Source organism: Dama dama, chromosome 17 (genome assembly GCF_033118175.1).
Source record: "Dama dama isolate Ldn47 chromosome 17, ASM3311817v1, whole genome shotgun sequence".
NCBI lineage: Eukaryota > Metazoa > Chordata > Mammalia > Artiodactyla > Cervidae > Dama > Dama dama.
Genome location: NC_083697.1, coordinates 28,624,893 through 28,652,542, shown reverse-complemented (window position 1 = coordinate 28,652,542; position 27,650 = coordinate 28,624,893). Strand labels below are relative to the sequence as shown.

Here is a 27,650-nt window from a genome sequence, read left to right as displayed (position 1 = left end):
GGCTGGTCGGCCTATGACTAGTGTCTGTAAAACCGTGTCCTCCGGCAGTTTCATCAGGTAACATAGAAGCCTTATTCTACAGCAAGTATTTTACCTCAGAGAAAATAATGCGCTCTGAGAAAGGTTTTCTGAAAAGACCCCTGAGTAACATATTTACATCTACAGTGAATATACTATCTCTTTACAAGATCAAAAATATTTTAAACAGCTCAAAAAGTTACTGTCTAAGAGTAGAAAAGGCTGTAAATATCTGAGAACATAAATGTGTAAGTCAAGCAGCTTGAATTAAAAAAATTTATTTAATCTCTAAACTTTTCTATTTAATGTTGAAAGTTCTATTAGCACCTCAATAAATAACTTTTTAAATTAGTTTCATGATTTAATTTTGAAAATAGGAGTAATTTTAAAAGCACAGGATAAAAAAAAAAACAAAAAATAAAGCACAGGATAACTGAACATATTTTTTTAGACAAAAGTCAGGAATATCTTATCTAAAGGGGCTTAAGAGGTTTGTGACTGATAAGTATATACAATACTTTCAAATTTCTTTCTCTGGCAGGCCAAACATGATGATGTAATGAAGCATTGACTACTTCTTAGCTGTTTGTAATCAAATATTAATACTTGAAAAGCTGTCACAGTATCATTAGATTTTCAAAAGAATGTTTCTTCTCTTTAAAAAAATAACATTTCTAAACATTGACAAGTGGTATTTGAAACTATTTTCAAATAATCTTCATGTAGAAATACATGAAGTACATGAAAGTACACTTTCTAAAATAATTTCACATCTACTGTCATGCATTTTTAGAGACAACCAAAGCCCACATTTCTGTGTGCTCTGTAAGTCCTCTAATATGTAGAAATACTAAGAAAACCAGTGCTGGATCTCCACAAAGAGCTCTCCTCAAACAGACCTGTGCAGAAGGATACAAGAGAAGCTTTCCTCATCATGACCTAGAAGTCTGCAGATGGCAGCACAAACAGAAGTTAACAGGTTGACGTTTACATCAGCATAGCTACTTGTTATCTTTATAGCCAAATGTGTACTTAGCATATCTGATAGATACTAATGGGCTTCCCATGTGACACTGGTGTAAAAGAATCTGCCTGCTAATGCAGGAGACACAGAGACACAAATTTGATCCCTGGGTCAGGAAGATCCCCTGGAGGAGCACACGGCAACCCACTCCAGTATTCCTGCCTGGAAAATTTCACGGATAGAGGGGCCTGGCATAGAGTCACACAGAGTCGGACATGACTGAAGTGACTTAGCACGATAGACACTAGATAGGATCACTTTTTAATATATCTTCTTCTATATGACAAAATTACTTTCAGTAATAATGAAATAAAATGAATAATGATAATGGCCAGAAAAAATACAGACACTGAAAGTTCTTTTGTATTTAAATGTCATATGAATAATCATACCTTTTCTGAAGTAAAATAAATATCAGAGTATAAATACTGGATTTATAAATTTAATTATATTATTTGTAAATAACTTACAAATTATTATTTGTAATAATAATATTTACAAACTGGTTTTTATTTACGTATTTACATACTGGTTTGCTATAGTGATGGATAATAATATTTGCTCTTTAGAGCCTTAATTTCTAAGACTGTCAAGAACTGATCTTTATATGTATATGTTCTACAAAGAATATAGTCAGATTTGTCAATCTATCCTTGAAGAGTTGATGGAAAAACATCTTTTGTTAATTTTAATTGAGAAATGCTTTTTCAGATGAATCTAAAGGTATACAAATATTTTGGGAAAGTATTAGACAAAGGTAAGTTTTGTCAAGATTCACAAAAACTCAACTTCACATTAAATTCCAAAAAATGCAGTAGTATCCATGTCTGTTTCCTTGAGATTCATTCAAACTGCTTACAAATGCCCCTATATTCAAAAAATTTCCACTTCTCAAGTATTTCTCTGGCATAATCAGAGAAAATGGCTGAATGGCTAAATGACAGTGAACACAGATATCTGATCTATTGCTTTAAAACAAGTCTCCAGTTCTTGGTGAAAATGGCTGGGACATTCAACCTCACTATTTTGATTTCTTCAGGCAATGTAAGATCAGCATTTCTTGTTGCTTCTCCTGGCACTCCTCTTCAAATTTGGGGGGTTTTTTCCCTCTGTAAATGTTCATTTCTTCACCTTTTGTTTTTGCAATATAAATAGCCTTCAAATTTTTTAAGAGTTTTAAAAGCTTGGAATTTCACTGTACATTGTTCAAAGCATATATATTTGTATCTGATTAACCTCATCTAAAATTCTACACTAAGAAAAGAAAAAATTCGGAAGAGAAAAGCCACACCAGCAGAGGACACAAATGAGCTGATTCACATGTGTCCACATTTTCTTTGACTCACCCAGGACTTCAGAGTCAAGATTAACTTTTCAAAATTCAGCTTTCTGGTGCCCTAGCTTCATAACGAGCATTCTTTTAGTCTAGGAAAGTTTCTGCAGCTTTTTTCAATGATGCATTGAGATTTTTAAAAACTAAAAATTTTCCAAATTTCCAGAAAACTTCACACATGAAGAGATATTTCTGGGCTTCCCTGATGGCTCAGTGGTAAAGAATCCATTTGCCAATGCAGGAGACATGGGTTTGATCCCTGGTCCAGGAAGATCCCACATGCCTCAGAGCAACTAAGCCTGTGAGCCACAACTACTGACCCTGTGCTCTAAAGCCTGCAAGCCACGACTACTGAGCCCCATGTCTCAACTACTGAAGCCTGCGTGCCCTAGAGCCCGTGTTCCCCAACAAGAGAAGCCGCAAGAAGAAGCCCATGCACTGCAGCTAGAGGGTAGCCCGTTTGCGAGAACTGGAGAAAAGCCCATGCGGCAATGAAGACCCAGCACGGACAAAAATTAATAATTTTTTTTTAAAAAAGAGGTGTTTCCAAAAGAGCAAATTCTGCAAGTTTCAAAGAATGATTCTCAGGAGGCAGAAGTAAAATTTGGGATTAATCTCCTTGATTTTTGTATGAACTCCACGGTGGATACTGGCCACATATGCAGTACTCTCATGGAGCTAACCACAACAGAGGTTTATAAAAAAACGATCCAGTTGTTTTAAGATACCTGTGAGTACAGCAGCAGTGTTTCCAGAAACAGGAGAATGACTTCTTTATTTCAACTCTACCACCTTCTCTAGGACATATCTGATTAACTCACACATTTGATCTCTGTATGGAGCATCTGGAGTGCTACCAAAAAGAATTCCAAGTTATTTTGGGGTTTTTTAATAACTGCCACCACTGATGTCACATTTTACTTTGATTCCTTAGTTTTAAAACAATTACCTAGTAAAAAAATTAATTTCAATTCTAAAGATATTAAAATTAGCAAAACATCTTATATGTACTCAGTCACTTCAGTCATGTTCGACCCTTTGGCGTCCTATGGATTGTAGTCCACCAGGCTCCTCTGTCCATGGGATTCTCCAGGCAAGAATACTGGAGTGGGTTGCTATTCCCTTTTCCAAGGGATCTTTCAGACCCAGGGATCAAACCCGCATCTTTTTTGTCTCCTGCATTACAGGCAGATTCTTTATCCAACAAGTCACCTGGGAAGCCAACCTTTCATATATAAACCCAAATATGTACTTACCAAGCAAAATATATTACACATCACATTTCACACTTTCCTCAATTTCAAGTTTTTTTTTTAAGAAAAGACTTAAGTTTCTCAGAACAGTTTAAGACTCACAGCAAAACTGAGAGGAAGGGACAAAGATTATCCCCTGATCCCACATATGAATATCTATGCCCATTATCAACATCCTCCACCACAGTGGCACATTTGTTACAACTGATCAACCCATACTGATACCTCATAATCACCCAAAGTCTATAGTTTACATTAGGGTTCACTCACAATGTTGTACATTCTGTGAGTTTGGACAAATGCATAATGCATGTATCCATCACTATTATGGTGTTAGAGTGGTTTCACTGTACTAAAAATCCTCTGTGCTCTACCTATTCATCTCTCCCTCCACCTCTCAACCTTCAGCAACCACTGATCTTTTAACTGTCTCCATAGTTTTGTCTTTTCCAGAATATCACATAATTGGAATCATTGCAGACTGGCTTCTTTCCCTTAGTAATATAACTCACATTCTAAGGTTCCTCTTGAAATAACTTGCTTGACAGACTTTATAATATCCCAACACTTACTTTCATTTTTGTAATTTACTTAAAGTACTCATTAATTTTGCCTCATATTATCTCCCATCATCCTAAAATTATTTGCTCCAAAGTTACTCCTTTTAACAACAACAAATTTCAGACTATTCTTTCCTGTCCAAAAGAAATACCGTGAGCACTTTCTATTCCCCACAGTGCCTGCATTCTTTTTAAGACCCAGTACATCTCTGCTACATGGGCTACAACCAAAATCTGTAACTTCCCCAAGGCATTCTGTCTGAGACTGTGCTTCTGTCTTGTGACATGTCCAGTAAACATAAAAACTAAAATGCATATGTCTAATGTCGATGGAAGACAAGCAAGACATAAGCCTAACAATATGGATTTCAATGAGATACTTTAAAAATATGAAAATATTTTTGCATAAAGCAAGCCCAGGATAACAATGAAACCATCAGGAAACATGAACAATAGAGAGCCTATAAGGGAGGGCCGGAGATGAGGGAAAAAATTCCTCTCTGACACAGTACTGAGTGTTAACAAGCACATGACCATGCTGAGTAAAGATGAAATACAAACGCTTTGGAAAACAGTTTAGCACTCTGTAAAAGCTGTACCCACGCATACCCTAGCATTCAGCAATCTCACTGACAGCAGAAATTCTATTGGGGGAATATGTGCTCTGAGCCTCATACAGTAATGTTCATAGCAACATTATTCAGAAAAGCCAGAAATGGAAACTACCAAATCTCAACAGCAGAAAGTGTAACACAATGAAATATTACAAAACAGTGTAAGCAGACAAACCAGGGCTACACACCACAGCATGTCTAAATGCCACAAATATAATGGTGAGCCAAATTAGCCAGTCATAAAGGCAAACAAATGATGTAGTTCCATGCAAACAAAACTGAAAAACAGGCAAAAATAAATTATAGTGTTAGAAGCCAGGACAGTGGATTTGCAGAAAGGAAAGCGGGTAGTAATTAGGGAAGCTGGCAAGTCGGGAACTTCTGAGGTGCTAGTAATGCTCTTGTTCCTTGGTCAGGATAACAGCTACATGAGTGTACAACTTCTGATCATTCATTAAGCATTTTACTTATGTTCCATTTCTTTTCTCCTGTGTGTTATACTCTGCAATAAACAGACAGAAATCCCAGTCTGACACATTCCCACCAAATAAAGGCTGGAAAGAACTCAGACTAAGAGACTCCTGCCAGAAAACAGTTAATGATGGCAAGTAGCAATCACATCTCTTCGCTTGCTAAAATACTGGCAAGTTTGAAAACATTAAGAAATTTGGGCATGGCAAGAAACTGAATTCCCTGGAAGAACTACTCTAGAAGGAAACAAAGGTGAATTAGGTATCAGCTCTCTTAACCAAATTTGGCAATAATTTATATACTTTTAATCTACATTTCAGAAGCCAATATTGATTTCTGAAATTTGCAAAACAGCTCAAATTTTTACATCATTCTGATTTCCTCTTGTGAGCAATCATGGAAGTGTAGGAAGGCATAAGAGATCATTCAATTCACCCTCTTATCACCCCAGTCAAATGGACACAAACACTCCTTAAAGTTCCCTGCAAATGAGTTATGAGCTGCTCCTCAGTTACCCATTCTGAGGTAACATAAACAGCCTTGACTCTGGTACAGCCTCTCCTGGGAGTAACCTTGACCTCAAACACCCCACTTCAAGCTCTCGTCTTCCCTCACATCAGTCCCACTACAGCTGAACGAAAAAAATAGCATAAATAACAAACTGAAGGATCTGCTGCCTTCCAGTTAATTATCTCTTTCCTTTATCCTTTCTTCCTCTAATCACCTTCATAGCTCTCTTCTGAATCTCCTAAGGAACAAAGTTACAAAACTGATTAAAGTGTTATTGTTACAATTTTAATGAGCTAAATAAAGTATTACCTTGACTCCTACGTGATACAGAATTATCATTCCCCTAACATTTTAGAATAAGAAGATAACTTCAAAAATTATAGCAGAGAAATATACTGAGTTTTGGATTCAAGCCTCACCTAAACTTTAATGCATTGTTTAAATATGATAAATATAATTAGCATGTATACAATCAGGGTAGGCAGAGGGTTCAGAAAACAATTTTAAACCTACCACACACCTATAATGGCTTGCAAAACACCATCAAACCAGCCTAAAATGTCACCATCAGAAATCGGTAGCTCTAGGATAGAAAACCCAGAGACACACCCATGTACCTTATGGTCAATTATTCTATGACAAAGGAGAAAAGACTAAACAATATTGCAAAGACAGTCTCTTTAACAAATGGTGCTGGGAAAACTTGACAGCCACATGTAAAAAAGTGAAATTAGATCATTCCTTAACTCCATACACAAAAATAAGCTCAAAATGGATTAAAGACCTAAATGTGAGACCGGACACAATAAAACTCCAACAGGAAAACAGACAGAACACTCTGACATAAGTCACAGCAACATCTTTTTTGATCCATCTCCCAGAATAATGGAAATAAAGGCAAAAACAAACAAATGAGACCTACTTAAACTCAAAAGCTCTTGCACATGAAAGGAAACAATAAAAAAAATAAAAAGACAAGCCACAGATTGGGAGAAAATATTTGCAACTGATGTGACCAATAAGGGATTAGTCTCCAAAATTTACAAACAGCTTATGATGCTTAATAGCATCAAAACAAAAAACCCACTCAAAAGAAAAAATGGGCAGAATACCTGAATAGACATTTTTCCAAAGAGGACATCCAGATAGCCAATAGTCACATGAAAAGATGTTCAACATTGCTAAATGCAAATCAAAACTAAATGCTAAATGCAAATGCAAAATGAGATATCACCTCACATGGGTCAGAATGGCTATCATCAAAAAATCCACGAACAACAAATGCTGGAGAGGGTGTGGAGAGAAAGAACCCTCCTGCACTGTTGGTGGGAATGTAAATTGATACAGCCACTATGGTGAACTGTATAGAGGTTACTTAAAAAACTAAAAAGAGAGCTACTATATGACTCTGCAATCCCACTCTTGGGCATTATCTGGAGAAAAACATGACCTGAAGAGATATATGCACCCCAGTGTTCACTGCAGCACTGTTTACAATAGCCAAGACATGGAAGCAATCTAAATGTCTACCAACAGAGGGATGGATAAAGATGATACTGTACATACATGGAGAAGGAAATGGCAACCCACTCCAGTATTCTTGCCTGGGAAATTACACAGAGGAGCCTGGCAAGCTACAGTCCATGGGGTCACAAAGGGTCAGACACAGCTGAGTGACTAAACAACAGCACATTCAGGAAATGCGCCAATCACAAGTTCAGCTGCATAAATGGTCAAGTGGTGAGCGTGCCCAGGTCAGCAGATGAAGGAACAGAACATGAGGGCACCCTCTTCATGCCCCGGCCCTGTCACTACCCAGCTCTCTTCCCCAGAGGTAACCATTAACCCAGGTGCTATCACACGACAGGTTGTTTTTAAGGTAAACTTTCGTTTTCTTCAACTCGACATAATTTATTGGGCAACCGTAATACGCCTGGTGCTGAGGAGACAGGTGGTGAAAGAGGAATCCTGCTCGTGGCGCTCACACTCTGCTGAGAAAAGCAGAGTAATCCAGTCAATCAGTAGTTACAAGCGATCACTGTGCCGAGTGTTACGAGAGCAGAGGAATGAGGCTACGGGAGCTGACATCAGGGCGCCCTGGAAAACAGTCACCGGGTTTCGGGACAAGTTATTTTCTTAGAGAGATACAGTGAGGGGAAAGGGCAAAAATTACAAACGTCATATGGGTCAATAAATGGTTATGTTGTCAGAATGCCAATTAGGGCTTTGTTTTCAGCTGTATAAACATTAGCACCACTTCATTCTTCCCGAAGTTAAGTATATGGGATGTGTGATGAAGAGGGGAATATACTGTCATTGGAGCTGACTCCAAGTTACCAAACTGCGTATGAGGCTCCAGCTGAGAGGAAAGACATGTGAAGTGAGTGTACTGAAAACACTGCAAAATAAAATTTCTCTCTACAAGAGAAAAAAAAAAAAGATATAGTACATATAAACAATGAAGTTACGCAGCCATTAAAAAGAATGAAATCATGCCATTTGCAGCAACATGTATGGACCTGGAGAATGTCATACTGAGTAAAGTCAGTCAGATAGAGAAGGAGAAATACCACACAACATCCCTTATATGTGGACTCTAGAAAGAAATGATACAAATGAATTTACAAAACAGAAAAAGACTCGCAGACTTAGAAAATGAACTTAGGGTTGCCAGGGGAAGGGACAGTTAGGGACTTTGGGAAGGTCATGTACACACTGTTATATTTAAAACAGATAACCAACAAAGACCTCTTGTACAGCACATGGAACTCTGCTCATTTTTATGTGCCAGCCTGGATGGGAAGGGGTTTTGGGGGAGAATGGAAACATGTGTGTGTGGCTGAGTCCCTCTGCTCGTCACCTGAAAATACCGCAACACTGTAAACCATCTGTGTCTCAGTATGAAATGTTTTTGGTGTTAAAAAATTAAAATTAAAAAAACAAATCAATCATTCCTTCAAAGTGAAGATACTGTGACTCTCAGAAAAGAGACTCAATAATTCTTTCAAAGTGAAGATACTGTGACTCTCAGAAAAGAGACGCAGTTTTCAACCCTCAGAGATGCCTCACAATCCTATCAGTGCCTTAGTTCTCTCCAGCCTTTTCTCAAGTCTTTGCTTTCCTCAGATGTCTAGCTTAGCCCCCATAACTTAAGTAACAAGTAGCTCATCCCCTGCCAAAGGCTAAAATGATTTACATTCTGTTGACTTACATATCTATATCTTTAACCTAGATTTAATTCTTAAACTCTAGACCCACATAATGAAGTGCTCATCAAATATTATTTTGGGGGTATCCCTCAATCACTCCACACAAAACACCTGTAACACAGAAATAATTTTCATTCCATCTCATCTTCCAAATGTGTTCTTCGTTCTGAGTTTTTAACTCAACGGAATTGCCACCTGACATTCAGTGACTCCAACCAGCGAATTAAGAATCATTCATAAATCATCCTTCTCTCCTATCTCTATACATCATTAAGCCTCTTAAATTTCTCTCAAATTTTACCTCCTAAATCTCTCTCAAATCTAACTCCTCAGCAGTTCTATAGATCAAGCAATTGTCATCTTGTGCCTGAGTTACCACCAAATCTTCTGACTGGTCTCCTAGTCCTGTCAATCCAATCTGATCTACATAATCTTATAAACAAGTATGATCACTGCTCCCCCCTTAAAGCCCTTCAAAAATCCCCAATGTCCTCAAGACAGCCCTTCACATGGCTTACTAGGCTCTGGACCTAGTAAGGATGACCTTTATAATATCATCCTATTCTACCGCAAACTCAAACACAGCCACACTGAAATTTCTTTCACCTCCACAAACACACAACATTCCTTCATTACCTGGGTTTGACATACTCTTGCCCTCTGCCTCTTTGCTTGCCCTCTGCACGGTTGAATTCTACTGATCCCTCAGGGCACAGCTCACCTTCTCTGCAAATCTGCCCAGGGTGGCCCTGCTCTGTGCTCACACAGTGCTCTATATTTCTCTAGAGTGCTTATCATACTTTATTGCAATTGCTTACTTAAATATTTACTTTCCCAGCTAAATGATTAGTTTTACTAAAATCTCAGAAAGAAATGGACAGGGTATCTTATTCACCGCTCTATCATCAGAGCCTATCAAAGTGGCAGGAACACAGTAGATGATCCCTAAGTATTGAGTGAATGAATGAGCTTCAAAAATACCCTACAGCAGCCCCAGCGAACAAGCACATTGCCCAGACATGCATTAATACAAGGAGTGAGGCAACACATATTCCTTTACTCTGTAGCTCATCAACTGAAAGAGTGGCATCTTTTTTTTTTTTTAAATATTTATTGGAGTATAGTTAATTTACCAAGTGCAGTGCCTCTTTATTTTTTTTAATTTTTTTTTATTAGTTGGAGGCTAATTACTTTTCTTTGTATTAATAAACAATGCAACCATATTAGCCTGAATTGAAACAGACTTATATCCAACACACACAACAACTCAGAAGTTCCTTTTCTTTTTCTTTGTTAAGTTGGAATGACTCATTCTTTTCTACCCTTTCATAAAGATAACTCACAAGAAACTCAACATGGGAGAGTGCACAAGTCTTCTGGCAAGAGAGTTAGAATGAGAGGGAAAGTCTTGGCTTTTTAGATAACTCTAGGACATGCTCCCTGTAGATATTATGGACACATACACACTCACAGTGCCTCAGAAAATACAGAGTGTAACTAAACAATCAAAAAACAGAAAAGGAGCTCCTGAAGGGTAGAGCTTCAAAATGAGCATGGTGTCTGGCCCACAGAAGAGGTAACACCAAACAGGAGGTGACACCGGAGGACAGCCACAGCCAGTGCCAGCTGCAAACACCGACGGCTGACATCAGCGGAAAGAGAAAATCAATGGAAGCAATTAACACCACTTACTATACACTATATCCCAAGCCACACTGAAGTTACCTCATCTCTACTGTCCCAGCACACATGCATGGAAATGGCATTTGAAGGACAATACGTAGTCTGAAGCTAGTAAATATCAAGCAATCCTTAGTCCTGGCAGGACCTAGTCATTTCTTTAGACTAAAGTCAAATTGTGTCCTTCAATATCCTCTATCTGAGGTTACCATATGGCTTATTTAAAGATTTAGAGGCAAAACAGATGGTTATATCTTCAGAGGAAAACACTTTTATTGCATTTTTTATTCATTTATTTTTAATTGAAGGATAATTGCTTTACAATATTGGTTCAATCTCTGCCATACATCAGTATGAATTAACCATAGGTGCATTTTGCTTTAAATACCAGTCGCAGGTATATTTGGAGCAGGGGAGGATTGGTCCTTCTCGAGAGGTAGTTGGACAGCATTACTTTAAAGTGCAAGGGCTGTTTTTCCCCACTGTCTTCTCTAGACAGCTCCATTCCCAATCTCCAACTCAATTTTCGAATGTTTAAAGTAACATGAAGACGCAGTTTTATGCATAATGACTTAGAAGTTTTATCCCTAAGCAGAAGTGAAACATGTTGTTTTGGAGGAAGGATCCTGAAGTTCACCTATCATCTTGCCAGTCAGCATCAGAGAGGTTTGCTTTGCAACCGAAGATGGAGAAGCTCTATACAGTCAGCAAAAACAAGCCCGGGAGTTGACTGTGGCTCAGATCATGAACTCCTTATTGCAAAATTAAAACTTAAATTGAAGAAAAGTAGGGAAAACCAATAGGCCATTAAGATATGACCTAAGTCAAGTCTCTTACGACTATACAGTGGAAGTGAGAAATAGATTTAAGGGACTAGATCTGATAGACAGAGTGCCTGAAGAACTCTGGACGGAGGTTTGTGACATTGTACTGGAGGAAATGATCAAAACCATCCCCAAGAAAAAGAAATGCAAAAAGGCAAAATGGCTGTCTGCGTAAGCGTTAAAAATAACTGAGAAAAGAAGAGAAGCTTTTCTTTCTTGATTCCAGGTAAAAAAGGAAAGATATACCCATTTGAATGCAGAGTTCCAAAGAATAGCAAGGAGAGATAAGAAAGCCTTCCTCAGTGACCAATGCAAAGAAACAGGGGAAAACAGTAGAATGGGAAAGACTAGAGATCTCTTCAAGAAAATTAGAGCTACCAAGGAAACATTTTATGCAAAGATGGGTACAATAAAGGATAGATATGGTAAGGACCTACAAGAGCAGAAGATATTAAAAAGAGGTGGCAAGAATACAAAGAAGAACTAAACAAAACAGATATTAATGACCCAGATTAACCATAATGGTGTGATCACTCACCATGACCCAGACATCCTGGAGTGCAAAATCAAATGGGCCTTAGGAAGCATCACTACAAAGTTAGTGGAGATGATGGAATTCCAGTGGAGCTTTTTCAAATCCTAAAAGATGATGCTGTGAAAGTGCTGCACTCAATATGCCAGCAAATTTGGAAAACTCAACAGTGGCCAAAAGACTGGAAAAGGTCAGTTTTCATTTCAATTGCAAAGAAAAGCAATGCCAAAGAATGTTCAAATTACCACACAGTTGCACTCATCTCACATGCTAGCAAAGTAATGCTCAAAATTTTCCAAGCGAGGCTTCAACCATAGGTGAACCATGAACTTCCAAATGTTCAAGGTGGGTTTAGAAAAGGCAGAGGAACCAGAGATCAAATTGCCAACATCCACTGGATCATCGAAAAAGCAAGAAAATTTCAGAAAAAAATCTACTCTGTTTCATTGACTACACTAAAGCCTTTGACTGTGTGGATCACAACAAACTATGAAAAATTTTTAAAGAGATGCAATACCAGACCACCTTACCTGTCTCCTGAGAAACCTGTATGCAGGTCAAGAAGCAACACTTAGAACCAGACATGAAATAACAGACTGGTTCCAAATTGGGAAAGGAGGAAGTCAAAGCTTTATACTGTCACCCTGCTGATTTAATTTATATGCAGAGCACATGATGTGAAATGCTGAACTGGATGAAGCACAAGCTGAAATCAAGATTGCAGGGAGAAATATCAATAACCTCAGATATGCAGATGACAACACCCTTATGGCAGAAAAGTAAAGAGGAACTACAGAGCATCTTGATGAGGGTGAAAGAGGAGAGTGAAAAAGCTGGCTTAAAGTTCAACATTCAGAAAACTAAGATCATGGCATCAGGTCCCATCACTTCGTGGCAAATAGATGAGGAAATAATGAAAACAGTGACAGACTTTACTTCTTTGGGCTCCAAAATCACTGCAAATGCTGACTGCAGCCATGATATTAAAAGATGCTTGCTCCTTGGAAGAAAAGCTATGACAAATCTATACAGCGTATTAAAAAGCAGAGATATGGTTAGCGAGAGCTGAGATGTTCCGGATCGAGGGCCTTGCGCCGAAGCTGGACCCGGAGGAGATGAAACGGAAGATGCGCGAGGATGTGATCTCCTCCATACGGAACTTCCTCATCTACGTGGCCCTGTTGCGAGTCACTCCTTTTATCTTAAAGAAATTGAACAGCATATGAAGAGTGGGTGTCACGTGTGAATGCATGGTGTGAAGAACCTGGCTGCAGTTTCTTCTCCTATCTGCAAGTGAATAGGCCCAGAAAGATGGAAGAGACTCTTCGACTGAATGGACATAAAAATTCTGCTTGTTAAGAACAATTTTGGCTCTGGTAACTGACCTTTATAGCTAAAACTTTTTGGCAAGTATGAAGAGACGTTTTACGGTTCTAGTGTTCCCTTATACCTGTGATATCAGCCTCGATGAATGTTGGTGTAATTGTACATCATGATGTCAAACTCCATTTTCTAGCAAGTATGAATCATAAGGGAATTATGTCTGCAAAAAAAAAAAATAAAAAAAATAAAAAGCAGAGATATTACTTTGCTGACAAAGGTCCATATGGTCAACACTATGGTTTTCCAGTGGTCATGTATAGATGTGAGATTTGGATTATAAAGAAGGCTGAACACCAAAGAACTGATGCTTTTGAACTGTGGTGTTGGAGAAGACTCTTGAGCGTCCCTTGGATTGCAAGGAGATCAAACCCAGTCAATCCTAAAGGAAATCAGTTCTGAATATTCACTGGAAGGACTGATGCTGAAGCTAAAGTCTTTGGCCACCCGATGCAAAGATCTGACTCAGAAAAGACCGCGATGCTGAGAAATATTGAAGGCAGGAGAAGGGGATGACAGAGGATAAGAGGGTTGGATGGCATCACTGACTCAATGGACATGAGTTTGAGCAAGCTCTGGGAGATGGTCTAGGACAGGGAATCCTGGCATGCTGCAGTCCATGGGGTTGCAAAGAGTCAGACACGACTGAGCAACTGAGAAGCTCAGAGAGGCTTAAGGATACAAAAGCACATCGTGAGAGGGGGCACTGATGAAACTACATTTGACAGTCAGAACTTTAATCCCCTTCTGCCACTAGACTCTTTGAATGATAACAACCAGTTTTATATTCCCCAGACACAGACTGGAGAATGTCCTCACTGGCAAGGCTAAACACACACACACACACACAGAGAAGATCTATAGCTATACACACGTGGGCATCACACATGATAAAGCTGAATTTCCACCTGAATACTGAACACTGAGGCTCACACAGGTCTTCTCATCTGCATTTTTATGATTTAATCTTCAGAATGAATCCACATCAAGAATAACTGACACTCCAGGAAAGTCTCTAATATAAAAGAGCCTGAAACAAGTAAAGAAATAAAAGGAATGTGGAAAACAAAAATGCAGAGAACTTCAAAACTAAGAATTAAAATTCTCAGAGAAATAAGAAGATACTATAAACAATGAAATATAAATCTGATGCATTTTTTAAATGTCAAAACTGTTTAGAAATTTTTTAAGTGATAAAAAAATAGCACAGGGAACTCTGCTCAATGTTATGTGGCAGCATGGATGGAAGGGGAGTTGGGGGAGAGTGGATACATGTGTATGTATGGTTGAGTCCTTCTGCTGTCTACCTGAAATTATCACAACATTGTTAATCGGCTATACTCCAACATAAAAAGAGAAGTTTTAAAAAATTAAGATAAAATCAAGTAAATTTTCCAGAACACAGAATAAGATAAGATGGGATAAAGAAGGGGATATTCAAGAATATTTCTCACTCCAGGAGGTCCATTCTGATTAATAGCTGTACCAGAAAAATAAAACAAAACCAAATTGAGTTTCAGGATCAGAAGAGCCCACAAGACAACCAGCACAACAAAAACAAAAATCCACTCATTTTCGAATTTTCAAATATTAGATGATCAAAGATAACAAAATCCTAAAAGCTTCCAGGAATAAATACAAACAGATCTATATAAGAAAACAGAAATTAGAATGTAATTATACTTTATCTACAACATATTCTCAGGAATCTATTGAGGAAAGTGTTTTAACAAAAGTAGAGAGTCAGAAAAAAAAAAAAAAGAGAGAGAAAGATGGGTCCAAAGAATCAGGATTCTATGTTTAATGCAAGAGAAAGATGAAGGAAACACCTAGGACTCCTAGAAGACAGATGAAGGGAATTTCTAGAATGAGAATAAAAGGAAGCTGCAGTTAAATAGAAGGTCTAGACAGTAATCAAGCAAGATCAGGGAGATAAGAAAATGGCTTTAGGAGAGAGAGTTCCAAAATATAATAAAATTTAAAAATTAATAATAGTAGTAATAAACAACAAACAGATTTCCAGTTGAGTGTGACTAAATTTAAAAGGTATATTCGAGAGTTTGTATATGATTTAAAAGAAGTAAATAAAAAAAAAAAACTGGAAACAAGAGGCAATTATTAACTGTAAGGAAAACAGAAAATTGCACAAGAAAGATGTAATTTTAGGACACCATGTGGTTCAAGTTTGAAGAGCATGTTCATAACATAATAGTATAAACACTGAAAATTGAGTTAACAAAAAATGGCCATATGACTACATTGGGAGGGAGAGGGAGACAAGATGGATATACTGGGGGCCAAGTGGGGGTAATCAGAGAGAACCACGTAGGTTCCTCATCCTATAGGTCTGAAGTCAATAGGTAACATACAAAACTGAAAACTTAGGAAATACTAGTAGAAGCAGGTTATTTGAGGAAATGAAAGTAATCAGCAGAATATACAAGTAAAAGTTAAAAATTATCGATTCTGAGGAGTAGAAAACAGGAATAGAAAGGGTGGCATGGACAAGGGATTCTATTTTTCATATGAAACTTATAGTAATATTCGAGCTGTAAAATTATATATGGCTTCCCTGTGACTCAGCAATAAAGAACCCACCTGCCAATGCAGGAGACATGGGTTCAATCCCTGGGTCAGGAAGATCTCCTGGAAAAAGAAATGGCAACCCACTCCAGTATTCTTGCCTAGAGAATATCATGGATGGAGGAGCCTGGCGGGCTACAGTCTATGGGGTTGCAGGGTCGGACACAACTTACTGACTAAACAACAACAACAAAATTACATATATTATGTTGGTATAAAGCACAATTTCAAGTATAGTAGAATATAAATAAAATAATGTGCAATGTCTGGCCCATTAAAAAGATAAATACACATACTAGAAGCTTTTAAATGCATATAACTATTATTAGTAACTATCTCCAAGTGGTGGGGTTACAGAAGTTTTGTCATTTTCTTCTATTTCTATAAAGATCTGTATTGCTATTTTAACAAAAAGTAAACTTTTTTCCACAAAATATCTTAAAGTATTTGCTTACCTTAGCTGATTTTTCAAAACGTAAGCCTCCATCCAACTCAAAAAGGACTGTCATGTTGTAGCCAGTCTGGTTTCCATGTCCATGAGGCCACCAAGTTTCTACGATAACAGCCTTTTAAAAAATAATATTAAGTTCGTCTAAGTAATCTGTGGCATATTTTCAGCAAAATAATACAGTAATTCAGAGCATCACAGCAACTTCTCATAGTCAAGCACAGAGCTATATCACTCTCCCTCCCTGTTTCATGTTAAATTATAACAGTCCATAGATAACATTTAAAAAACTCAACATGCTGGGAGTTAAGCATAGATTAATATAGATCAAAAGGGAAGAGAAAGAACAAAAAGAACAAAATAACATGGGCATTCAGAAAACCAATTCTTCCCATTCCCACACTCAGTTCAGTTCAGTCGCTCAGTCGTGTCTGCCTCTTTGCGACCCCATGAACCACAGCACGCCAGGCCTCCCTGTCCATCACCGACTCCCGGAGTCCACCCAAACCCATGTCCATTGAGTCGGTGATGCCATCCAACCATCTCATCCTCATTCCAACACTCGGTTGACATTTATTCTATATTCTTAACATTTAGAGTTGGACTTTGAGGTGAACTCTTCTTTCAAGCCCAGAACTAGAAAAGTGTTTTGAGTTCTTACTTTATCTGAACAGTTACTGAATGCTGATTTGCTCCATCTTTTTCAGCTCACAATTGTCAATTGGAAGAAAAAGGAAAGGAAAAAGAGAAAGTAAAATCCAGTCCACTTCCACTCACGAAAGATTATAAGTTGAGAATTAGAATTCTGTATTCAGAATAAGCACCAATATTCAAAATAGTTTACCAGTATCAAAAACAATCACAACATTCAAATATGATGCTTAGGATGCATTTTGGATTTAGGATACTGCAAATACTGCAGAAAAATTAAACTATAACACACCTGACTTTTTGAGAGGAGAGGATTCCAAATTAATCACATAACCTCCATTTTCTTAATCTTAAAATTGGAAGAAATCATTCCTTAGCACACACAAAAAATATATAACAGGTTAAAAGTAAAGGAGAAAATGGAAAAGGTACATTTTCCCTTAATATTCAGTTCCTTTTTTCTAAGCATTTCTTTTGAACAATACTGCTTTCCATCTTGTAGCCTCTCAGAAAGTGCTGACATTCACCTTGTCGATTTTCACAAAGAGCTTAACAGTCCTTTCCCCATGTTGAAGTTCAATGTTGTTTGTCTGCTGTATGTTTAATTCAGGGATGGCTACAATCGCTTCACCAGAAACCAGCTTTGAACTGACAACATCAAAAGAAGACTCTATTTGAAGATGCCATGTCTTCATATAGTTATCTAAGGTGTAAAGAGAAAAAGAAAAAATATATATATTATGTAGAATTCATTGAAAAAAGACCAAAGCAGCTTCTAAACTGTAAGTGCTCCACAAATGCAATCATGATCAAGAGTTCAGTGAAAACTGTTTTAATGTTTAATCCTTCATTCTAAAGAAGAATAACCAAAGTTATATTTTTGTATATACTTCTACTCAAAACTGTTATAATCGTTAAGTCACAAAAACTTTATAAACAGGGCATAAATAGAAAATTACAAGTGAAAAGATAGTATAAATCTTTCAAGATTGATAAACTCTTGCTTGTTCCTTTTTATAAAGTAAAAAATACTAAGGGTTTTTAAGCCATATAATAAGTTATAAACTTAGTTGTATTAGAATTAATCAGATGTGCAAAAAATAAAGATGTACTCTAAATGTAGATTATTAATCCAAGAAATAGAACCATGTACTTTGCTAAGTGATAGGACTTAAATAGTGACCAGGGTAAACAAACATGGCCCTGCACCTATGAGCTAAGAGAATAATGGGATATGGATAAGTACAAAAGTGTACTTATAAGTACAAAAGTGTATACAAGAACAGGAGAACTAAAAGGTTATTCAGAAAAGTATTCATATTCCCTTTACCACATTTTAATCATTTTCAAATGGAAGCACATACTCCAATCTGATCCAAAGCTACTTATTTTCTGAGATATCCCTAAATCTTTGACACCTGCCTCACCTTTATCTCCTAATCATATTGCCTCTGGCTTCCCTGTGTGCATACTAAGTCACATCAGTCATGTCTGACTCTGTGCAACCCTATGGACTGTAGCCCACCAGGCTCCTCTGTTCATGGGATTCTCCAGACAAGAATACTGAAGTGGGTTGTCATGTCCCTCTCCAGGGGATCTTCCCAACCCAGGGATTGAATCCACCTCTCTTACACCTCCTGCATTGGCAGGCAGGTTCTTTACCACTAGTGCCACCTGGGAAGCTCTTACTATCTCTTATTTCAAGAAATAACAATATTTACCAAGAACACACTATGACCTAGGCATTGTATTATACCCCCAACATGTATTAACTTATTTAAGCATCACACCATTGCTATAAGGTAAATTCCACTATTCTCATGTTATAAATAAAAAACCTGATTCGGAGAAGTTAAGTAACTTGCCCAAGGTCACACAGCTAGTAAGTAGCATAACTTGGATGTGAACCAAGACAGTCTAAAACTAGAGACTGTACACTTAACCTTTAAATGCGGCCACTCTTACCCAAATAATTTCACCCAAACCGTATCTTAGTGGTGTTCAGGATTTTTACAGTGGGGAGAGGGTTTTATTATATAGGAGAACATGATGGCAAGCTATGCCAGACATCAAATATGTCCTCTGGCTGAGTCTTTGACCAAAACAGCACAGATTTGCAAAACTGTTGAAGTACACTGACAGATCACCTAGCCTACTTTCTAATGTGTTTGATTTCTCTAGACCACAGGCTGCCAAACTACGGTCTGTGGGCCAAACCTGGACGACCTCCTGTTTCTACAGATAAAATTCCATTGGAACACAGCTGCTATGGGTTGAATCGTATCATTTCTCCCACCCAAACTCCATGTGTTGAAGCTCTAACCCCTAATGTGATTCTCTCCAGAGACAGGGTCTTTCAGGAGGTAATTACGTTAAACGAGTTCATGAGGGTAGGGAGTCCTATTCTGATAGGAAGGTAGCCTTACAAGAGGAGAAAAAGAGTAATTTCTCTCTCTCCCTCCCTCCTTCTCCGCCTCCCCCGTTTCATGTCTCCCACCCGCTTCCCTTTTCCTGTCTTTCTCTCCCACCACCTCTCCCACTTCCACCCCCCACTTCCCTCTCTCTCCATGTCTCCCTCTCTCCCCCATGTCCTTCCCTCCATGCCCATCTCCCACTCTCTCCATCTCCCTCTCCTCCCCTGTCTCTCCCTCCATCTCCCCTCTTCTCTCCCCCAACCCTGACCACCACATGAGGACCTAACTAGGAAGTGTACCATCTACAAGCCAGGGAGCAGTCTCTCACCACAAACCAAACTGGTCAGTACCTTCATCTTCGACTTTCCAGCTTCCAGAACCGTGAGAAATCAGTTCCTGTGGCTGAAGCTGCCCAGTCTTCGGTACCTTATTCCAGGAGCCCACACAGCACCCATGCTCACTGCTCACACACTGCTCTCAGTTGCCTTCAGGCCACAAAGGCAGGGTTGAGTAACTGCAACAAAGGCCATCCGAACCTAAACGCTAAAATATTCACTACCTGACCCTTTACAGAAAACCATGCTGCTCTCTATCCTAAAATATATCCCCCCCAAATGCCATTCTAATCTTTCTTTAACATGTGTAATGACAAAAATGACAAAAACTCCCACCTCCCTTTTTTCAGACCTTGACTAGTAGTGAGGCGCAAGCTGGAATCAAGATTGCCGGGAGAAATATCAATAACCTCAGATACGCAGATGACACCACCCTCATGGCAGAAAGTGAAGAGGAACTAAAGGGTCTCTTGATCAAAGTGAAAGAGGAGAGTGAAAAAACTGGCTTAAAATTCAGCATTCAAAAAACTAAGATCATGGCATCCAGTCCCATCACTTCATGGCAAATAGATGGGGAAACAATGGAAACAGTCAAGAGACTTTACTTTTTTGGGCTCCAAAATCACTGCAGATGGTGACCGCAGCCATGAAATTACCACCTACACATTTCAGTTCTGCCCTCTAGGCCCCTCCTACCAACCAATAACCACTAAGATCAAGCAGGCTCTTCAGCTGTTTCCTATCACTTCTTCAACAGAGAATCTGCTGCTTGTAACTGCCTCCAGCTATAACAGTAACTTGCAAAGGTTACTGGCAAAACTGCTCAGTGTCTACTGCTTCTAACACAGAAAGTTATAAAATAAACCATCACACGTCTGGAGCTCATCCTATTATCCTCCTTGAGTGCCATGGAATGAAAAAACTAAGGCTGAGAAATGAAAAAGCCAACATGAAGAGTTACAAGCCTATCGTCATTACCAAACCCTACACCAACGCATTTTGCTCTCTCATCTTCCAAATGGAGTACAACCCTTCCCTCCGGAAGTCATGGAAACTTTGTTCACAAAGCACATTTAAACAATAATTTTCTGTCATTACCCGGTCTCTTCTTTTCACTGGCTGATTTTATAATGTATAATCTTTCATCTAGTTAAGGAACGCTCCCCTCTTATAAATCAAGACCCATTTCTAGAACACAGCTTCCTAGCATTTCTCTTGTAACTAACAAATTATCCTTCCCTAAAGTATACCTATCACCCCCAGCTCTCCTGAAGCCAAATGCAAGATCATTTCAAAACTGGACAAAGTACTAGAGGGCATAAAGAAGAAAGGTTAGTAAATAATTCAAAATCCCCTCCCAGGTCTCCTTCTCAGTTACATCAAGTTTTGCATGCTTCCTCACCCTGATCAACCCCAGGCCCAAACAGGACAGGAACTCATCATCAGAACAGGGTGGAGAATAAAGCAACGTGCTCTCTCTCTACAACCAAGGCCTTCCCTGGCCTGCAGCCTCAGCTGTGTCCTAGCTGATCTTCTGTTCCCTGCAGAAGACACTACAGTTTACACTTTGCTCCATACAAACTCTACCAGGCAGGCGACCTGGGACATGGCAGAGAACACGGTTCTGGCCATTGAATCATTCTCAAATTCTTCAAAGGCTGATTCAGTGTGAGGTTTCTAAAGACAACAAACCAACCAAATCAGCATGAGCCTGACTTGAACTGGAATTTGCAGAAAGGGAGACCAGCCACACAGCCAGATTAAAGTGTGCTGCTGCTTCATGCACGCGACCTTCAGGACAACTGAACGTGTGCAGTTGTGGCCAATACACTGGCCTTTGACACTGTTTATGGGACCTCCCTGATGGTCCAGTGGTTAAGAATCCGACTTGCAAAGCAGAGAATGTGGGTTCAATCTCTGGTTGGGGAAATAAAATCTCACATGCCACGGAGCAACTAAGCCTGTGAGCTGCAACTACTGAACCTCTATGCTCTGGAGCCCAAGTACCACAACTCAAGAGTCCACAACAAAGATCTCCCATGCCGCAACTAAGACCGATGCACCCAAATAAATATAACTATATATATATATATTTAAAAGTCTAAAATGTGCCAGCTCCTTTTACACTCCCATGTAGCACACTTTTTTGTCAAGATGTGGTCAGGAAAAAAAAAAGCTTTACTGGGTTGTCTAAGAGAAGAAAAAAGAAAACAAGTCATGGAAGGAGAAAAATAGGAAGATGGCTGAATTACCTTAATTCAAACACACAGAAGAGCCTAGTGAGGGACAGTCCGTGGGTCGCAAAGAGCCGGATGTGACTGAGCATCTGAGCACACACAGAAGCGCGTCTGTAACCACCAGAAAGACACTCTCAGAACTACACTGTAAGCCTTGCTTTAACTGACTGTAATTAAGCCTCAAGTATCAATATCTTCATTTAATCATGAATCTAGCTTCAGAAAACCTGAGTTCTTCCACACATATGCCCTCACTAGGTTACAATGAGTGCTGTAATTTACAAACATGGGGAGAGAACCTGTGAAATGTTAGAGGCAGAGGAAACGTGGTGATCTATGAGTCACTTTGTAGACGGGGTACTCAAGGCCTTGACTGAAGAATTAGCCCAAGTTCCTGAGCCAGTGGACAGGACAAGGGCCCAGGTTTCCTGACCCCAGTGCTCTCCATCTTGCACGCCTCTCCCACAGAGGTGCCTATCAAAGAGAAGCACCCTAGGATGCAAACACGGAATGAAGCTGAACAATGAGGAAGAACAAAAGCAAATGTGCTTTTTGCCCTTCAGAGTCCTAAGTCCTAATAGTAAATACGTGATATGTGAAAAAAAGCACTTCAAGGGTGTACAATAGAATGTTAGTCTCTTAATATGAGAGTCTTTGTAACAGAAAGAAAGAAAAAACACTGAAATATACAAACATAAATAATGTGTCTGACCCTCCACCAAGTGCATAATTGCGTGGTGCCCAGATCCTCCATTTGTCAGAATACCATCTTTGTAATGTAAACTACATGACAAAGGCATGACACCAGTTATGTGGGCATTTCTGCCGAACAGTGGAAATATACTTCTTGAATAATTACTGTCTGTGAATCTTGACAGGCGCTATAAATTATACTACAAACACAAACAGCAAAAATGTTGGATCTACCCAAAGAAACAAAATATACCCAAAAGGTCGGGGTTAAGAATACAGGACGGCATCTGGGAGGGTTAAGAACCAGTAGGGACATGGAAGCACACTCAGGTTAGCATGGGATGGATCTGCAAACGTTGGTAGATTGCTTATGTAAAATGAAAAAGATGCTTAATCTCACTGAGGGGGAAGCTCTTCAAAGATGGCTGCATTCATTAGCCCTGTTGAGCTCCTCCCAGCTCCTCTTTCTACCTGTGAGCTGCATCTTGCATCTTTCATAGATGATGCAGAGCTGAAGTGAACAGGTAGTCTTGTGCACCTGAAGGAACAGCAGTGACAACAAGCTTCAGAATGTTTAAATTCAGACATAGGATATTTTCCCATCCTTTTGCCGGAATTACAGGACAGATTCCAGTAGCTGCTTTTCAAAGAGCTAACAGCTTGTATTACCCAAAAAGCAGGCTTACACAGTTACAATAGTTGTTTTCCCCTTCTTTTCCAAGCAGCAAGATCTCCTTGCCTACTCAGCAGGACAAAATCCTCCAAGATGAAATCAAGACAAAATATGCACAAAGCAAAATCTTTCCCCAGCCCAACACCAAACAAGGATAAACCGTTAAGTTCTAGAGAAGAAAAAAAATTGACTTACACAACAATAATCAGAGGAGGTTATTCAAACAACCTGCTGCTGCTGCTGCCAAGTCACTTTGGTCGTGTCCGACTCTGTGTGACCCCACAGACAGCAGCCCACCAGGCTCCCCCGTCCCTGGGATTCTCTAGGCAAGAACATGGAAGTGGGTTGCCATTTCCTTCTCCAATGCATGAAAGTGAAAAGTGAAAGTGAAGTCGTTCAGGTCGTGTCTGACTCCTAGCGACCCCATGGACTGCAGCCTACCAGGCTCCTCCGTCCATGGGATTTCTAGGTAAGAGTACTGGAGTAGGGTGCCATTGCCTTCTCCATTCAAACAACCTACCTACCCATAAATATATTTTCAAGGCTGAATACTGTCATTTTATGGGTAATGAAAAGTGATTCAAAATGAACGCAAGAAAATGCATGCTTGCATTCGAAAATGTATGCGTTAAACAAGGCACTAAGCAAGACTGACGGGTTTCTCAGGTTGCTCAGTGGTAAAGAATTCACCTGCCAATGCAGGAGATGTGGGTTTGATCCCTGGGTCAGGAAGATCCACTGGAAAAGGAAATGGCAACCCACACCAGTATTATTGCCTGAGAAGTCCCACGGACAGGGGAGCTTGGCAGGCTATAGCCCATGGGGTGGCAAAGAGTGGGACACAACTTATCCGCTAAACAACAGAGCAAGATGGGCAAATCTTTGCTATATTGTAATATTATATGCTCTGTAGTAAGCTGTATGCAAAGGGTGGCAGTGACCTTCAATACAGGCCTCTGTCAGGCAGGCTAGAGTCTAGCTAGGAGCTGGGCCCACTCCTCCAATGCAAAGGCTAGGTCTTCAAGAATGAAGAGATGCGGTGCGTTGGGCTGAGGCAACAGGTAAATGTGGACAGGGTCAGGGAGACGGTGTCTCTGAGGAACGGAAGTGCGTGCCCAAGCACAGGTTAAAGACCCACAGCTCACCTCAGCTCGAGAGGAAGATTTACATGTGGAAAAAAACATCTCTGTACTATTTTTTCTAACTGTGGTAACAAAAGATTAAACAATGAAGTGTTTCATGAGAACATTATATATTTGGACTTAAAATGTCTACGTAACCTTACGGAAAGTTCATAAAAGTAAACAACCATCCCTCCCTAAAAAATTTTAGGACCTAATATGAACAATTTACATCAGGTTACAAATATGAAATGATCAATATATGAATGTATGTCTCTGTCTCTCTCACACACACATATATGCATTCAAATAAATATTTTCTAATAAAAGGTTTTAAAGAAAATCATATCAATACATCAGTATCTCTTAAAACCTAGATAAATGAGAACCTAAGAGACAATGAGAGCAACTCTTGCTTCCCTTTGACCTCAGTGTTTTTTTCAAATACAAACTTGTTTTTATTATCTTAAACATTAAGAATACTTGAAAATCATTTAGGAAGCCAAGGGAAATCAAACAAATGACCAAAGGATATTGAAAAGTGCACTATGATAAAAAATTAAGAATGTAGAAAGAGACATATATATGTATGTGTGTGTGTATATATATATATATATATGCATAAAGAAAATTAATTAACAAAAATTTCAAGTTAATTTTTAAAAGTCTAATAGCTTCTTTCTGTCATACTTTATACAGTTAAATTGGAGAACTATGGTTAGTCATTTGATCTTTAGGGGTAAGCACACTAATTTTAAATAAAGAAATAAATCGAATATTTGGAAAAGCAAAAAGTTATTTTCATCTAACCACAACAGGCAGAAAGCAGAAAGTGCCACAAAGTCAAAGTAGTTTAGCCTTTCATAATAAATTGACTGAAATTACTAGATATTAGATTAGTTTATTTGCTTTCCTCCCTTATTATAGAGACAATATAAGCTCAATATATAAATTTACAAGAATTAAATACAAACTATCTGTAGTATTATTATACAGTGATTGGCCATTGCTTACATTAGATTTGATTAGCCTCATTTCACACTTCAATTTTAAAAATGAATACAGTATTTGATTTTAAATAAAAATGATGTGTATCTACTTTAGATTCTGAATTACTCCTGTTTAAAAATGTTTGGTAACTCACAATCCTGCTTCAAAGTGTATACAAAATAAACGCAAAAAGTATCCAAAATATATTAGTTTATTCTCTATTATTTTTCAACTTTTAAATTTATATTGATTTCAGTGATGATTGCTATTTTCCAAATACAAACTGAAAAAACATTTCTGAAAAAACTCCTAAAGGAAGTTTCTCTCCTAATGCTTTGTAAGTTTATGCTTCAATTTTCTCTTTTACATCAAGCAACCAAATTGAAATCTATTAAATTTATCAAAAATATAAGAATTACTGCTTAATATGCATAGGACACATCTTCTGAACAGGAAACATATTTTTCTCTTTGTTAAGTACAAAATATATTGTAGTCATAAGACATCAAAAATGTACTTGATGTGGATAATAACAGTGAGTCTAAATAAAATTTTAAGCATCACTTAAATTGATTTAATTCAAATAAAATTCACCCTAGTCACTAATGGCTAATAAACTGAACCTTAATGACTCACAATCAGAAAGAAATATTTAGGTTCATATTCAAGCTTTTAAATTAAACTAGAGCAGTGCTATTCAAATTTTTTCAGATATCAGAATACTGGAACTCAGAGCACTTTTTCTAACCACCCAAACACTGATTAAACTTTAAAACTATTGAATAAATAACTTTTGGGAAAATAAGGCCCCCTCTTACAGAGGTTTTATTATATATACCTGAGAAAAATTACAGATGGAGTTCGGGGAGAGTGAACCATTATGTATTTGATTTTACAGCAAGGCTCAGTTTGGGTTGCTGAAGTCTCTGAAGAACAGTTTGAGAAACACTAAACTAGAAAGCTCTAAATAGCCACATTTATATGTGCAATTTACATCAGGGCCTCTAATGCTTTTTTAACATTTAAAAATGCCAGCAGCACCTAACAGCCTCCTCAATTATCAACCATCTCTGATGTGCTTTCATCTTCCGCCTTCAGAAAACACAGATTTGGCTCCATGTAGAGCAATCTACGGAGAAGGCAATGGCACCCCACTCCAGTACTCTTGCCTGGAAAATCCCATGGACAGAGGAGCCTGGTAGGCTGCAGTCCATGGGGTCATGAAGAGTCGGACATGGCTGAGCGACTTCACTTTCACTTTTCACTTTTATGCATTGGAGAAGGAAATGGCAACCCACTCCAGTGTTCTTGCCTGGAGAATCCCAGGGATGGGGTCGCACAGAGTTGGACACGACTGAAGTGACTTAGCAGCAGAGCAATCTAGGGTCAACAGGCCCTAAAGACACCAAAAATCTCCTACAGACGCATCACAACCTTGCATATAAACAATGTCTAGCTAGGCCTGCAGTGAACTGGACTGGGCATCGTGAGCTATCGTTTAAAATCCCATTTGCCTCCACCTTCACCCTGACTTCTCTAACTTCTCAAAATCTTCTGATCTCTGATTTTCCAAACTACCGGGGTTGCCATCCTGAAGACTGCAACACAATCTAATTTGGTTTATCTCTCCCCTCCCACCACAACCAACTTGCAGTGTCAGTAAACACATTATATTTCTTTTCTAAGCCAAACAGACACAGTGCTGAGCAAAGAGCTCAACAAATATTTGACCAGTACTCAACCAATTTGTTGACATCTGTGAGATTTCTGAGGTTTTTTTCAATGCTCCTTTCAAAAGAAAAGGCAGTATTCTTTACCTTACCAGAGTTTCTTTAATGCCTTGTTTGCCTTCCAGTTTACTTTCAACTCTTAACAAGGCTGGTATGTCATGGTCTTCAGAAGAGAAAATGTGCAGTGACAGAAAGTCAGCCCAGTGATTTAAGCAAACCAAGAACTCAGCACCATAGAGTTCTGAAAGTGACTACAGGGGCAGCAAAAAGGAGTGCAAGCCAGCAGACCCACTCTTTCAAGAGAGAATACATAGCTAGGGAAAACAGAGTTCCTTCCTTCCTTCTTTCCTTCCCTCCTCACCTCCCT

The 27,650-nt window shown here is 38.7% G+C and overlaps 2 protein-coding genes across 3 annotated transcripts in view; one reads left to right on the top strand and one right to left on the bottom strand.

Moving 5' to 3' along the window:
* Positions 1-27,650, bottom strand: part of MANBA (mannosidase beta) — a 131,250-nt gene that overhangs the window by 83,395 nt on the left and 20,205 nt on the right. For both annotated transcript variants that reach the window (XM_061164317.1, XM_061164319.1), the window contains exons 6-7: positions 17,618-17,793; positions 16,447-16,557 (exon numbers count right to left, since the gene is read on the bottom strand). In XM_061164317.1, the coding sequence (XP_061020300.1) occupies positions 16,447-16,557; positions 17,618-17,793 (287 nt within the window). The remainder of the gene's footprint in view (positions 1-16,446; positions 16,558-17,617; positions 17,794-27,650) is intronic.
* On the top strand, positions 13,064-13,326 carry LOC133071891 (mitochondrial import receptor subunit TOM5 homolog). The gene has a single exon (XM_061164734.1). The coding sequence runs from the start codon at positions 13,099-13,101 to the stop codon at positions 13,252-13,254; it is 156 nt and encodes a 51-aa protein (XP_061020717.1). The 5' UTR covers positions 13,064-13,098; the 3' UTR covers positions 13,255-13,326.